The following is a 16351-nucleotide window of genomic DNA, read 5'->3' as shown; positions in this document are numbered from 1 at the left end:
CAAAGTACCACTAACTGAATAGCTCAAACAACAGAAATGTATTATCTCAGTTCTGAAAGCTAGAATTCTGAGACCAAAGTGTCAGCAAGGCTGTATTTTCCTTGAAGTTGCTAGGGAAGGATCTGTTCCAGGTCTCTCTCTCGTAGCTTCTAGTAGTTCCTTGGTTTGTGACAACATAACTCCAGTCTTTACGTGGTGTTCTCCTTGTACGCATCTCTGTGTCCAAATTCCTCCTTTTTATAGACGTCAGTCATGTTGGAGTAGGGTCTTACCCTATTCTAGTATTTTCTGATCTTAACCAGTTACATCTGCAGTGACTCCATTTCCAAACAAGGTCACGTTCTGAGGTACTAGGCATTAGTACTTCAACATATGAATTTTGAGGGGACACATTCAATCCTTAGCAGTGTGTTGCATAAAGTTGTTTAGAAAGAGAATCCTTTATCATTGAAGCACTATCAACAAAAGATTATTTCATTTCCTTATGTTCATGGATACTTCTCTGCCTATGGGAAGCTCATACCTCCTTCTATGTAGTGAATCTCATTTCTTAACACTTGAAGGACTTCCTTCCCTTAATTATTCCTTCTTATCCTTGTATTTTTAACTTCTCCTTGCTTACTGAATCATTTTCATCAGTCTTTAAACCTGTTGAAGCTTTTCCATCACACACACATGCACACACACACATGCACACACCCACACACACCATCTCAATCCTATTAGCTACTATTCCTCATTTCTTGGAATGAGGTTATATTTTGAAAATTATATAGTTGGTAATTCCTTACTTCTCCTACATCTTCAGTTAACTTCTGAGCCACTGTAATCTGAATTCTGCTTCTAACACATCACGTGGAACTGCTTTGTTAAAGTCAATAAGGACTTACTTTTTGATAAGCCCTTCCTTTACTTTATCTCTGTTGCACCTAACACCATTGATCTCACTCTCTTTCTTAAAGTTAGTCCCTGCCGTGGCTATCGTGGCACCATGCTGTTCTTGTTTTCAACCTGTTCATTTTCAGGTTTTGTTTGTTTGGTTGTTTGTTTCCCAAAGTCACTTCTTTTCATCTTTCAGCTGTTGATTTTCCACTACATCAATATTCCAGTGATTCCCAAATCTTCATTACCTGACCAGATACCTTTCTTCTGAAGGTAGGAGATGTACCTTCCTACATCAATAGTTCATACTATATTTCTTCAGTTGGCTATTACAAGGGACATTAAAACTAAACTCATTATATTTTCTTCATCTGAAATTCTTCCACCTCAAATTAGATTTGCTCTCAACAGGAGTGAATGGCACTTGCGGTGAACGTAAGGGTGAACCCCATTAGACCTGCCAGATACTTTATATCATTCTTTACTCTTTCTTCTCTCATTTTCCCCTCCTATGCCACCCATATCTGGTAGAGCCCACCTTCTAAACAGCTGTCAAATCTACTCCCACAGACCCATTTTAGTTTATTTATTTTTAGCTTATTTATTTATTTATTTATTTATTTATTTATTTATTTAGAGAAAGATAGAGTGAATGATCAGGGAAGGAGCAGAGAGAGGGAGACAGAGGATCCAAAGCGGGCTCTGTGCTGACAGCAGAGGGGCTGATGGGCACTTAGTCATGAACAGTGAGATCATGACCTGAACTGAAGTTCAGTGCTTAACTGACTGAACCACCCAGTTGCTCCCCACATCTTAGTTTAAGTACTAATAGTTTCTTTCCCAGATTATTAAATCAGCCTCCTATCTCTGGTCTTGGTCTCATCCAGCACATCCTCCATAGTGTACTTACTGTAAGCTGCTTTAAGTAAATCTGATCATACCATTCCATGGATGAAAATTCTTTATTGATACATTAAAGCCTTCTGAATAAAACAACTTATTATTATGGCACAAATGTCTTTTGTGATTTGGTCCTCATTTGTATCTTCTTGCTAATGTATATCTCTCCACACTATTGTATTGAAATACTTGTTCCCTGAGTTCTTGCAGTGGTTTCCTTTGACTCCAGAAATTCCCATGGTCCTGCATTTACTTGGAAAATGTTTCCATTTCTTTAATCATTTACTAATTCTTCTGAACATTGAGATTCTGGTTAGATATATTTTTTTTTTTTTTCTCAAGAAAGGTTTCTCTAATTCTATTACCTTAGTCTCTGTATTTGTGTATGTAACTTGCTGACTTAAAAAAAAAACACAAGTCTTTTATCAGAGTCTCACAAAGCTGAAATTAAGGTCTCATTCAGCTGTTCTAATCAGGAGCTTAGGAGGTCTTTCCAGTCCATCCCTGATTTTGGAAGAATTCACTTCCTTGACATTGAAGGTTTGAGGTTCCATTTCTTTGCTGGCTGTTTCTCTCATCTCCTTCTGATATCCCTTCTCACACAGCCCTTTCAATTATCAAAACATAGTGAGTCAAATCCTTACCACGCTTGAAATATATCCGACTTCTGCTTCATATGACTGGGCCCACCCAGATCATTTCCCTATTTTAAGGTCAATTGTACTATTGAACATAATAACCACCTGAGTGATACCATATTCATAGATCCTAGAGATAAGAGAAGGACAAATTTGGGGGTGCTGTTTTAGACAGTCTACCTACTATGCCTAATTGTGGCTGTTTCCCTTATATGTACTTGGATGATCATTGTGGGAAAAAATGCATACCATGAACCTCCTTTTATGAAGAAAATTGAAGCTCTCCAAAGTAGTGCATACTACTACTGAGATACAGTGGTTTTGTGTTAATGCAGGCTTGGATTTATTTTGGTCATTGTTTTTTAGTTCTATGGTATAGGAAATTGCTAAGACCTTGAAAAATGTGCTTAATACCACCTTCCTGGTAAAAAGGTGAGTATCCACTGATGATGTATGCAAAACATTTGGGATTATTTCAGAATTTCAACTAATTGTAGTTTTGTTATCAGTAATTGATTTGTGCCAGCTCACACAGCTAAACTGTGACACAACACTCAAATACGATCTTCTCTATACTGAAAGAGAGATAGCAACAGGTAACAGGAAAAACACTGTTCGATTGATAGGTTTTTTTTTCCCTTTATTAGATAATAGTTCTTAGGATAGTTTAGTGTTGTTTAATGATAACCTAAAACTTCTCAGTCCTCTTAACTTTAATTTATAGAATCTTAAAGCCAAAATTTTTGTTTTATCATGGAAGTTAATTATATAGTTGGGCACAGTATTCAGACATTCACTACATAAGCAGGCATTCAAAAGTATATCTATTTCATAAATTGAAAAGCTACTTATTCCAAATTCATGTATATGCCATCTTCAAAGATTCCTGTTTTACAATGTACATATAATGAGTATTTGAAGATACCACTGTGTATGCTGTTGCTATCCATTAGTGCTCTAAAAAAGAACAAAGCATGACCTTATTTCCTTTCTTTACTGTCCAATACAGATTTATATTTTGTAGCTGTGATCTGTAGCATCAGCTAATATTCATTGCTTTTTTGCAACTTAATTTCCTGACCTCCCAGACTGCCTGAAACCACTGCTAAAATTGAGTCACATTATGCACAATTCCTAGCTTTCTGCTTTTTCTCCTCCCCAGACTTCTACAAGTCTGCTAGAATCCTTGAAAAACATCCTAAAACATTACTTATTCTGTATTCTTCATTATTGTCACAATTCAGCACTCTATAAAGCAGGATATAATATATTGATTTTATTCCCACTGCCCTTCCTCTCTGTCTGAAGGGCATATAAATGACCAGGGCCCAGGAGCTGGCTCAGTTCCTTTGTCCTGGGAGAATGGCAGAATGGTGCCCACTACCTGCAGCATGCCCTGCAGGCACTGTGTTTTATGAGATTTAAAGATTCTTTTAATGGAGAGACACCACACACTGACACTCCTGAAATGCAGATCTCCATTACTTACACTTCCCAAGGAGAGAAGGCCTCTAAACAGCACCATGCAGGAAGTTGCCCTCAGGCTGCAGAGTAACAGGAAACTTCAGCTGTAGGGGCCAATTTATGTATGGCAAACAGCATGGGGTTAGCTAGATGTCTAGGGCTCTCTGAGGATTGGTTAATTTCAATAATTTCAAGAACTCTGGGGAAAGAGGCCCCAGAGGCTATCCCTAGTTACCTGGTACCTCATTCGGTAGGGCTGGTATGTAATGACCCTGAAATGTGAGGGCCCAATAAGAGAAGTATTTGGAATATGGACTTAATTAGTTGTTCAAGAAGGGTATCTAACTAAATGTCCTCTAACCAAAGCCTCAAAACTGGGTCAGGATAGCATTTAAACAAAACAAAAATAACACAACTTTGTTAGACACTTCTAGGTGGGGAATGGCATGTGTTTGCTGTCTTTGATTACTTTTCCTTCTCAGAAACTAATCTTATAGTTGTGTTCAAACGTAATTCTCTTACTTCATTCAGGATGTTCAGGGATAAGAGGTTCCCTATTTCTTATTTAAAACATGAAAAGGAAGCAAGTGTGACTTCATAGCAGGAATGTTTAACAGCATATTTCTAACCCATTTCAGTTTTCTTTCTTGTAAAGTCTACATTGTGGGAAGGGTCACAATCACCTACCTTATTTAAAAAATACAGGTATAATGTAACAATTATGTCTGTCTTCTGTGAGGGAAAAAAATGCTGATATCAGAAAATCTTAAGATCTCCTAAGGATATTTTTCCCCCAAGAATTTTGTATCAAGCAAGTTCAATGGGGCAATATAAATTAATATTACTTTACCACTTGTTGGCTTTCTTTTTTGAGAAGATGATTGCTGATGAGTTTATAAGACATTTATTTATGTCTTAAGTATAGTTCATAATTGATTTTGATGAAATCCACGGATTTAGCAGATCAGGAAACTAATTGGTCATGCCTACTAACTTATTCTATGATGCTAGGAAACTTTTTTTTTATCTTTATGCCTACAAAATACAATCACTTTAAGAAGTCTTTAGAAAATGAAACACAAATGTTTGTTTTTAATTTTACTTTTAATCAAAAATTTCCTGGATGAAACAAATAGCAAGTAGTGAAAACTTTGAATAGTTTTTATAAGGATCATTAATGTGGAAATGTTGGGGTTCAGACCAAATGGTCAAGAAAGAATTCTTGAGATGTTTTTGTTGCAAAAAGTGGTTTTATTAAAGCACAGGGACAGGAATCATGGGTGAAAGAGCTGCACTAGGATTTCACTGGTGACTGATTATATACTTAAAAAAATTTTTTTAATGTTTATTTATTTTTGAGAGACAGAGAAAGACAGAGGGTGAGTGGAGGAGGGGCAGAGAGAGAGAGGGAGACAGAATCTGAAGCAGGCTCCAGGCTCCGAGCTGTTGGCACAGAGCCCAATGTGGGGCTCAAACTCAGGAACCATGAGATCATGACCTGAGCCGAAGTCAGACACTCAACCCACTGAGCCACCCAGGTGCCCCGATTATATACTTTTAAGTTGGGAGGGGGTGAGGGTAGCTTAAGTCTGTAAGCAATTTTCGAAGCAAGGTTTCCAGGACCTTGAGGAGGCTAGATTGTTAGGAAAAGATAATTTATTATTGTTTAATAAAACTTTAGTCAGGAGACCATTCAGATGTACATTAGTGGGCCATATGCTTGGAGGATGATTGCTAACATATATTTGGCTGGTAGAGATAAAGGAGGTTTCCAAAGGAATTTTTGTATGTTAAAGTAGACTTACAGAATCCTGGAAGGTTGGGATAATGTTAAGCTAAGATTGCGTTTTGCCCTTAGCAAAGTCTCATCCTGGAGGCAGCTGAGTTCCTAGAGGAAGGCCACTCTGTCTGTCTCAAGGACTTGTCAATGGGCTGTAATTAATGCAAGAAAGTGAACCTAATAGGACTATTAAGAACTTAGAAATGACAAGCCCATTGTCTCATAGAACTATTTTAACATCTCAGCACATTTCTCAGTGAGTCTAATTTTTTAAGGATTCCAAAAAATGTAGGATTACAATGAATTTTGTTGAGAGGTTATTGAGCACAGCTTAAGGGTCTTAGTATTATTATTAATGGTTTCCTTTTGTTTGACCTTTGCTGCAATTGCTTTTTCTGCTTCATTTTTATGCCTAAAGCCCTTACTTATCATAGAAATGTATGATTTTTGTCCAATAACTGGTCAAGAAATATTCTGATAGCAAAAAGAAATTCTGTAAATTAAAGTGTTTTACAAGTTATAAAGCCCCTATACAAATATCAGATATAGTCATCATTATCTTTTGAGTGATAAAGATCATTAGGAAATCTTAAGATTTCCTAAGAGTAGACTTCCAAATGAAAAGATTATGCCAATATCCACGGAGCCTTTTCTTTGATTGCTTGAAAATCACAGCCAATATACCACTGTGTCAATGGATAATGCTGTTTCCTGATTTGTATATGTTAAAAAATACATTTCTAAGATATTCACTTTGAACACCTACTATGCCTTTTCTATTTTTATATTTCTATCAAAACAATATTTAGGAAAAAAACACTATAAATCAATGAAATGTTAGTTCATCTCTTAAGTGACTGTATAAAGTCAAATCTAGAATCTTTTCAATTGAATGTAAAAACAAACTTTTTCATCATTTAGCAATTATTGATACCGAAATGATTTATGATTTTTTTCAATTATGGTAAAACCTTAGATTTCAAGTAACTTGTTTGGTGAGTGTTCTGCACGACAAGCCAACATTCCTAATAAATTTTTACTTGATAAACGAGCAACGTCTTACAATACGAGTAGTACATGACACTAAATGTCACATGATCACAACTGAGCCAATGGTTCTTGAAATTTGCTTCAAAGTGCTTTAGATTATAAGATTGTTTCTGGAATGACTTATGCTCACAAACCAATGTTTTGGTATATTTTAAACTAAATAATAAAAAATTAGAGTGGTGTTTTTATTGGCTTTATTTATTTATTTGTTTGTTTATTAGAGGGAGATGGACACAGCATGAGCAGGGGAGGGGCAGAGAGAGGGGGAGAGAGAGAATCCCAAGTAGGCTCCATGCTCCCAGCACAGAGCCTGATGTGGGCCTGAACTCAAACTGTGAGATCATGACTTGAGCTGAAACCAAGAGTTGGTCACCTCACTTTGTTTTCAGTATTTAAAAACAGTTCCTCTTAGGGCACCTTTTGGGATGAGCACTGGGTGTTGTATGGAAACCAATTTGACAGTAAATTTCATATATTAAAAAATAAAAAAATAAAAAAATAAAAATAAATAAATAAATAAATAAATAAATAAATAAATAAATAAATAAAAACAGTTCCTCTTATGGTCCTGTTTAGATGATTATGTACCTACACTGCTTTATTTCATTAGTTATTCAGATATTACAGGTAGTATGCTGCTTTAGAACTCAGTTAACCCAAGAATCAGGGGCACTTGGGTGGCTCAGTCGGTTAGTGTCTGACTCTGGATTTCAGCTAAGGTCATGGTCTCACAGCTTGTGGGTTCAGGACCTATATGAGGCTCTGTGCTGACAGCAAGGAGCCTACTTGGGATTCTCTCTCTCTCCCTCTCTGCCCCCCCCCCCGTGAATGGGCACGCACACACACACACACACACTCCCCCCCCAAATTAATTAATTTTAAAAAATGATTTAAAATCCTTTAAAAAAACATAAGAATCATTTGAGGTCAGTTATTTTGGTAGAGCTGCAAAATACATTGTTGGTTATTACACATTTTTGTGTTTTCTAACCTCTACCCTGCTGTTGGCTCCTACCATATTCCTATTTATTTCTTCTCTTTTTCCACTTACTCATAGCATTTTGTCCCTTTTTACTCTGATAGAGTTGTCTGTTTCCTTTATTTTTCAAAAAATCTTTTGACCTTTTTATTTATAAGAATTAGGAAATAAGTTGTAAATCATAAAGCCCTTCAGAGAGAAGACCAGAGGTCTATAAATAGAAAGAGTCATGATGATTCAATACGAATTTTGACGTGTTTTTGTAACTAGTAGCCAAGAATTACATTAATGATTTTACTTGAGGAATTATGTGAGGTTTATGAGTTAGAAATTATGTGATTTTTTAAATCTATATTTATAATTTTAGCATAAGATCATTTTCAAAGTGATTTACAGATTCTACTTGCCTTTTATTTTTTGGTACTTAATTTGTTTATATAATAGTCTAAAACAATGAGTTGATTCTAATTCTAGGCAAAAATAAATTATAGGATGTATGGTACTAGAGTCGGCTAACTGAATTTGGGACAAATTACCCAAATATCTATGTATCTGGCTGTGACTTTCCAAATTTATCATATAAAAGTACAAGAATAAGATAATTTGTAAGCTGTTTTTATATCTATATGTCTGATTCTCTAGTAACTTATGCAATGATGACATAAATGTTCATTTCATGCATAAAATGAGCTATGTGAAAATTACACTATTTAAACTATAACTTTAAATCACAAAAATCATAAATTAAATCACAAAATATTTCAAAATTAGCTGCATACATTTTTATACAACTATAATGAGCCATAATTTATTCTAATTCTAATTCTAATTCAGAGTTTATCCACATGTGCTTGTGGTATCTATAACAAATCATCCAAAAATTAATGGCTTAAAATGATAATCTTATTTTTTTATGATTTTGCAAGTCAGGAATTTGGGAGTAATTTAAGTTAGACAATTGGTTGTGAGCTTCAGTCACCTGAAGACTCCGCTGGGCTAGATGTGCAAGATGGCTCACTCTGATGGCTGGCAATTAAAGCTGGGTGTCTTTTTGAAGCTGATAGGGGGCTGTTAACAGAAGTACATGTGTTTTTACTTTTTAGCATGGCTAGGTTAGTTTCTTTCTGCAAGGAAATAACCTGACAAAGGAGCATTCTAACTGAGCAGTCCTGGAAGCTGACCTTATCTAGTCTTGAAAGTCATGTGGACTTAATTCAGCAGTATTCATTGGTCAAACAACAAAACCAGTCCAGATCCAAGGAGAGGGCATTGGCCTCCATCTTTCAGTAGGAATAGTAAAAAAAATGATTTGTAGCCATCTTTAATCTACCACACTATGAGTTTCACATTTATAAATAATTACTGAATTTAGAAATAATGGAATTGAATTATAGTCCTAAAAATTAATTATGCTTGAATGAGAAACAGAAGATGTCATAATTATTAAAGCATATAGTTTATGAATGAGAAATATACATTTAAATAAGCACAAGCTTAAACTGGTTACATTAGCCTACAGGTTAATGAAATAACCTCTTTTGAAAAATCAAGAATATTAAAATCCAGCTAATTCTACAATCAATATGATTTCTAACTCAGTAGATCATCCTGCCAAATACATTCCACAAATTTGCAAATACAGTGAGAATATTGAGGAAATATTGCTATTAGTTTTCCCCTAAGAGTAGGTGTGTTCAAGGACTTTTTATTTTGTTTGTTAAGCAAATACTTATGTGACTATTGGCACATGTATATATAACAAATAAGAATGAAAGTCTAGATAACTAAGATTCATTTGCACAGTCATTCATAGTGAAGGCTTTTATAAAAGTTGGCTTCTGATAACATATGATAAATATTTAATGTGTTATTCCATAAGTAAATGCAAATGATATATTATCACCTATCTGATTTAAAGCTCTGAGATTGTGAACTTCTTGAAAAAGTTTCCCAGGGGGAAAAAACATCTGAGAATTATATAAAGTGAGCATTTTTTTGGAAAACCATTTTTTTCTACAATTCTATTAGTCACAATATTGACAAATCTTCCATTTTAAATTAATTAATAAAACAATTAATATACAAAAATATTACTGATAATTAATCTACAAAAAAAATACAATTGTAGTAGATTCAGGCAGATGCCCAGATCCTCTTTCAGTAAAGGACCACTTCCTGAAGTAAGTGCAAATCCTACAGTTAGCTGACTGCCTCTGGCTGTTAGCTCCTGCCTTTAGGGCCTGCCTCAGCTCTCTAGCTGAAGTCAGTCTCATCTCTGGATGACCTGAGACAATGAATGAGTAACAGCAGCTGAGATCTAGTTCTCTCTTTTTATTTTTCTCCAAATTTTTATTGAAATTCTAGTTAGTTAACATATAGTGTGATATTGGTTTCAAGGAGTAGAATTTAGTGATTATTCTCCTATAGATAGCACCCAGTGCTCAACACAAGTACTCTTTTTAACCCATCACCCATTTAGCCCATCCCCACCCCCTCCTGTTCATCAATCCTCAGTTTGTTCTCCATCGTTACGAATCTCTTATGTTTGCTTCTCTTTTTTTTTTTCTGTCCCCATATTCATCTGTTTTGTTTCTTAAATTCCACATGTAAGTGAAATCATATGGTATTGTCTTTCCCTGACTGACTTATTTTGCTTAGCAAAATACATTCTAGCTCTATCCATGTCATTGCAAATAGCAACATTTCATTCTTTTTGATGGCTTAGTAATCTTCCATTGAATATATGCACCACTTCTTTTTTAATCATTCATGAATTGATGGACATTTGGACTGTTTCCATAATTTGGCTACTGTTGATAATGCTGCTATAAATATTGGTGTGCATGTGCCTGTTCGAAGTAGTATTTTTGTATCCTTTAGGTAAATACCTAGTAGTACAACTGCTGGGTCGTAGAGTAGTTCTGTTTAGCTTTCTGAGGAACCTCTCTACTGTTTACCAGAGTGGCTGTACCAGTTTGCATTCTCATCAAGAGTGTAAGAGAGCTCCCCTTTATCCACATCCTCGCCAGCATTTCTTGTTTCTTGTGTTGTTACTTTTAACAATTCTGATAGGTATGAGGTGGTATCTCATCATGGTTTTGATTTGTATCTCCCTGATGATGAGTGATGTGGAGCATCTTTTCATGTGTCTGTTAGCCATCTGGATGTCTTCTTTGGACAAATGTCTATTCATGTCTTCTGCCCATTTCTTCACTGGATTATTTGTTTTATGGATGTTGAGTTTGGTAGGTTCTTTATAGATTTTGGATACTAACCCTTTGTCAGATATGTTGTTTGCAGATATCTTCTCCTGTTCCATAGGCTGCCTTTTAGTTTCATTGATTGTTTCCTCTGCTGTGCAGAAGGTTTTATCTTGATGATGTTCCAGTAGTTCACTTTTGCTTGTTTCCCTTGCCTTTGGCAACATGTCTAGTAAGAAGTTGCTGTGACTGAGGCCAAAGAGGTTGCTGCCTGTATTGTCCTCTAGGATTTTGATGGTTTCCTATCTCGCATTTAGGTCTTTCATCCATTTTGAATTTACTTTTGTGTATGGTGTAAGAAATTGGTCCAGTTTCATTCTTCTGCAAGTTGCTGTCCAGTTTTCCCAACACCATTTGTTGAAGAGACTTTTTCCATTGGATACACTTTCCTGCTTTGTTGAAGATTAGTTGACCATATAGTTGTGGGGACATTTAGTTCTCCTTCATGAGCCCCCAGTGACTGAACAGGGAGTGGTACAAGAGCCTGCCTACATTCTCTCAACACAGGATTCCTCTAACAGGCACCCTTGGCTCTGGACCTCTTCGTTTAGATGGCAGAGGTTTGTCAGGTATGGGTCTTGGTCCAACTTCCTCCCTAGCCAAGTCTGATTCTTCTTTTCTTTTTATGTGGGTTTACTCTCTAATGGACCTTTTATTATAAATAAACCTTAACCACACCTCAGTATATTTCTCCTGGAGAATTCACTCGTGACAACATTTTATTTTATGTTGAGAGTTCTTTTTCTTAAGTGAGATCTTATGCAAGACTTTGGGAACATAAGTACTAATACAATGCAGTTTTTGCCATCAGGTAGTTTATCATCTGATGTTATCTTCAACCTCCACAGAAAAGTTACTAGCACAGTCACAGGACTACTTAGTTGAAGTACCACGAATTTGATTCTACATCTCTGATTCTAAGAAGCTTGATTATTCTCTTACCTTCCTCTTAAGTTTGCTGTTTTTACCTTTGTGCTGTGAGGCAAGCTAAGCCATCTTTTCGTTAATATTTAAAATCTGTTAAAATATGTATTAAAAACAATGTGTGTAAACTCTATCCATGAAAACCTGTGATTTAGGGAAGAAATAGGCATAGTGCAAAAGGAAAGGTACAGAGGTAATGAGCATCTCCCAGGCAAGCTGGTTGCAAGCAGATGAAAGGAGATATTAGTCAATTCAAATCATACATTTGTTTATTACTTAGTTTAGAGGAAGTACAAATTATTAACATCATGAAAACCAGAATGAACAAGTACTATTTTTTCTAAGCCATTAGCTGTTTTCCTCCTTGTCAGTTCAGATAAGGTTAACGGATTCAGAAGAAATGGGAATTCCCCTAATGTAAACATTTCTTATTTGGTAATTTTATGGAAAGGAAATGTGTATTTGAGTAATTGCACATCAGTTACAGTGTTTGGTGCTAATGAAATAGCCTATCTGCTGAAGTGGAGGAGGCAAAAAGCCCAATGAGGCTGGGGAACAAGCAAACAACGCTGGAAGTATTAATATTGCATGAAATGACATATGTTTTAGATGCTATGGAACATGCCCTTACTCTCAAGCGGTGTCTTAGCCAACAAGGGGAAGCTTTCTAGTGGAATAAGGAGCAATGTTTGAAATGTCTCTAAAAGCACAAGATATTGTGGGGAATAGAGAGGTGCCATGTGTAGAAGACTTTATAGTCCAGACCTGTGTATGGGTAAAGCAGGATACATAAAACATTTTGTATTTCAGTTCTGTAGGAATAATCAATGGTTCTAAGAAAGTTGGAAATGAAAAACTTTGAAGCTCCAGAAATAAGCAAGTAGCAGATAATGAAAGGCACTATATACTATGCTAAAGAGTGTTTGACTTCTTTATTTTCCTGAAAGAGGTGATTAGCTATTAAATAAGAAGGGATGTAATTTATTGCCATTTAGGAAAATATCTCTAGCAGATAGGGAAGGTGATAGAAAAATCGGTTCAGAAATTCACTGCATTAAGCCAGAAAGAAACAATGGACACCTTGAGTAAGTCAATGAAGATAGAGAAGAGTGCATCTAAGAAATATCAAGGAAATAGAGATTAAAGACTTTGGTATCAGATTTGGCCAGAGTGAGTAAAAACTAAGAGTATAGGATGGCTTCCTGCTTATTTTAGGAAATAGAAACATGTGAGAAGTAAGTAGAAGTCAAGTTTTCAGGTAGAGGAAAATGATGAGACGAATGTTACCCTGGAATGTCTATGGGACAATGCTGAGTATATGCTCAGTAAATAGTTTTATTTATGAGTTGAGGCTTGGAAGGTACATGTGTCTAGATTAAGTATTTGTATTTGAGAGTTAGAAGTAATATAGGCATAGAGTAATATAGGCCACGGATGTGTATGTATTGTGTACATAGAGGCTGTGGCTGAGCATACACACACAGTGAGAAGAAAATGCCCAAAGATAGTGCTCTAGTGAAAGGGACAAGTATTATAGAGACACCATCAAAGATAAAGACCATAACTTGGTAACTGGTTTGGGAATTAATATTTAATTATAGCAGGGGAACAAATTATAGGTAAAAGTATCTCTTTTAGAGGATAGCCATTTTTCTACTCATTATGTATGCTCAAGAATGGGAGGAGGGACTTTAGGATGACTCACTGGTTTGTCTTAGGCAACAAAATGGACAAATGGATATTAAAGAAAAAGACTGATTAAAAAAACATACCTGTGTATATTATATAGAATAATATCTTCAGATGCATTAGCTTGTTTATCTTGCAACTTAGAATATATTATGAAAAATACCAGACTGTAGAAAATTTGAGTTTCATTAGTCATATGCAATTATCTCCCACTGTGTGAAGCTGACTTTCCTTATCAAGAGCAAAGTGAAATGGCTAAGCCTATTATGCTGTCTCTTTGATGTTTTTATAGGATATAATGAAAGATGAATGCTCAATGCTGAAGCTGCAGCTGAAAGAGCGGGATGAACTCATTTGCCAACTTCAGGAAGAGCTGGTAAGTGATAAAAATATTGGCCCACAAACATACTTTCCTTGCAAGGTTATTTGCTATAAACCCTCCAACAACTTTTTTGTTAACAATAATATTATGTATAAACTGTTAATGCTTCAATCGGATTAATTATCAATTTTATAGTCTTACAGATGTGAGGATTTGAAAATCTGAAAAATAGAATGGTCTCTAATCTATACTAAACTTTGTATAATTCCAGAAACAGATCACTAAACCAAGATTAGACATTTTAGTTTTCTCTATCAAAAATTGTAAAGACTAAGGTCATATTTTATTTTGTAAAGTGTGTGATTTAACTTCATACTGCTCCTCCTAGAGATATGATCATGTAATATGAAGCAAAGTACTCAAAAATCTTAAACAAAAATAGATTGTACTTTTTATTTTCATAAAGCTGCCAAATATGTATTAACCTAATTTTTGTTAATGTGATATCTATATTATGTAAAATTACACAAAATATTAAAGTTTATTGATATTTTCAGGGGGTTTTAAAATGCAACATTATACAAAATTTATTAAGTTAAACTTTCATAACCTGAAAATATATTTGGTAGGTAACAAGAACAGCAGTGTGCATTACTTAAATTGTGTTTTCAACTTATATATGTATATTAACAATATTTTGCCATAAAATTTACTCTGAATTTAATAAAAAATGATCTGTAAAATAAGAATGAAAAAGAGAGGAATGAGAAAGGAATTTTAATTCATCAAAAGTTCTTAATAATACCAGTAAAATGAAGAAGTATTAAACAATAAAAGAGCCTGACTCGTTATCAAGATGAAAAAACAAATCCTATCCAATTATATTCTTTAGGATGATGTCAGAGTTGACTACATTAACAATGATATATTACCTAATTATTTGATACAATTAAATGACAAAACAGATTTTATAGACCATCAAGCTTCTGAGAATTCTCAACATATTAGTGAAATAGGGGACAGATTTAGAGCATATTTTATTGGTTCTTGACAACAGATAATGTTTTAACTGAAACCTGACCTTTATTGGGACTGTGTTATGATTGACTTGATGCTGGTTATTGGCCTCATGAGCTTGTTATTGTTGCTTTAGAAAACCTATAAACCAGTATTTAAAATACTAATAGTACTACAGACAAAAGGAACATGTCTTATGTTACTTGGAATTACCTTTTCTAAATAAGTAATAGATTTACTGTAAATTTATTTTATTACATTAGGAAAACATTTCTGTAGTTAACATAACTCCAGAGGTACATGTTATGTGACCAAGCTTTGTTTATGTGGTAGACAAAAAAATATTTAAGTTGAATGAAAATCATGTAGATATTAATGGATGCAAATAATCATCAGTTTTAACACAACAGAAAATCTATTCCCTTTGTCAGAATGCTTATTCTTGGTGGATTAGCTCAGAAAGAAGTATTCATTTTTTCCCCTTAACATTAGTTGTGATTAAATTTAAAACATATACAAGACATCAGACCTTCATTTGTTGAGTGGAATGAGAAAGAAAATGATTACTCCTAAAGCTAATATTACATCATTATACTTAAAGTAATGTAATGCCCCTGCATCTGAGAAAGAAAGTCTTCTGTTGGCTGATTTAGTAAAATGACTTGCAAGAGTTTTGTTTTTGTTTTTGTTCCATTTTTATGCTATGTAGTTTGCATAACCATCTTGGATATTTAAATAAGAAAATGTTAACTTCCGAAAACAAAGTTTGTTTTATTAAAGAGGACTATAGCTGAAGAGGAAAGTGTGTAAGTGATTTAAGGACTTAAAGAAGGAGAGATGTTGCTGAAAAGAAAAGGGCATCATCAAAACTGGATTTGGAGCATAGAGGAAGGGTATAACCACATAAAAGCTATACAACCCACTTGGATGCATTAAAAATTAAGTCCTAGCACACTTGTGATCCTGATAACAAATAACTTGTGACATTTTGACAAGGTGGACATTAAACTTTACTTTTATACTTTACCTACCTACCTTTGAGAATTTGAAAACATTTCAGAGGAGTGCCTGGGTGTCTCAGTTGGTTGAGCTTTTGACTCTTGATTACGGCTCTGGTCATGATCCCGGGGTCGTGGGATCAAGCCCTACTTCAGGATTCTGCACTGAGTGTGGAGCCTACTTGGGAGCTTACTTGGGAGCCTGCTGTCTCTCTCTTGCTCCCTCTGGCCCTCTCCCTGCTCCCATGAGCTCTCTCTCTCTCAAAAATATTTTTTTTAACTTTTTAAAAAAAATGTATTTACTTATTTTGAGGGAGCGAGAGAGAGAGAGCAGAGGAAGGGCAGACAGAGAGGGAGAGAGAGAAAGCATTGCAAAATGTCTTCTGGGGGCAAAATTTTCCCGAATTGAGAACCATTGCTTCAGGGTTATTATAATCCCCAATAAAAT

At 35.0% G+C, this 16351-nt stretch overlaps 1 protein-coding gene across 4 annotated transcripts in view; it reads left to right on the top strand.

The window, feature by feature from the left end:
• Window positions 1–16351, top strand: part of CCSER1 (coiled-coil serine rich protein 1) — a 1274715-nt gene that overhangs the window by 558764 nt on the left and 699600 nt on the right. For all 4 annotated transcript variants that reach the window (XM_019464289.2, XM_019464296.2, XM_019464304.2 and 1 more), the window contains exon 8: window positions 13859–13942. In XM_019464289.2, coding sequence (XP_019319834.1) covers window positions 13859–13942 — 84 coding nt within the window. The remainder of the gene's footprint in view (window positions 1–13858; window positions 13943–16351) is intronic.

The sequence above is a fragment of the Panthera pardus genome, unplaced genomic scaffold, assembly GCF_024362965.1.
Source record: "Panthera pardus isolate Hobbes unplaced genomic scaffold, ASM2436296v1 HiC_scaffold_13, whole genome shotgun sequence".
In the NCBI taxonomy this organism is placed as follows: Eukaryota; Metazoa; Chordata; class Mammalia; order Carnivora; family Felidae; genus Panthera; species Panthera pardus.
The sequence above is the reverse complement of the archived record's forward strand: the minus strand, read 5'-3'. Positions and strand labels throughout refer to the sequence as shown.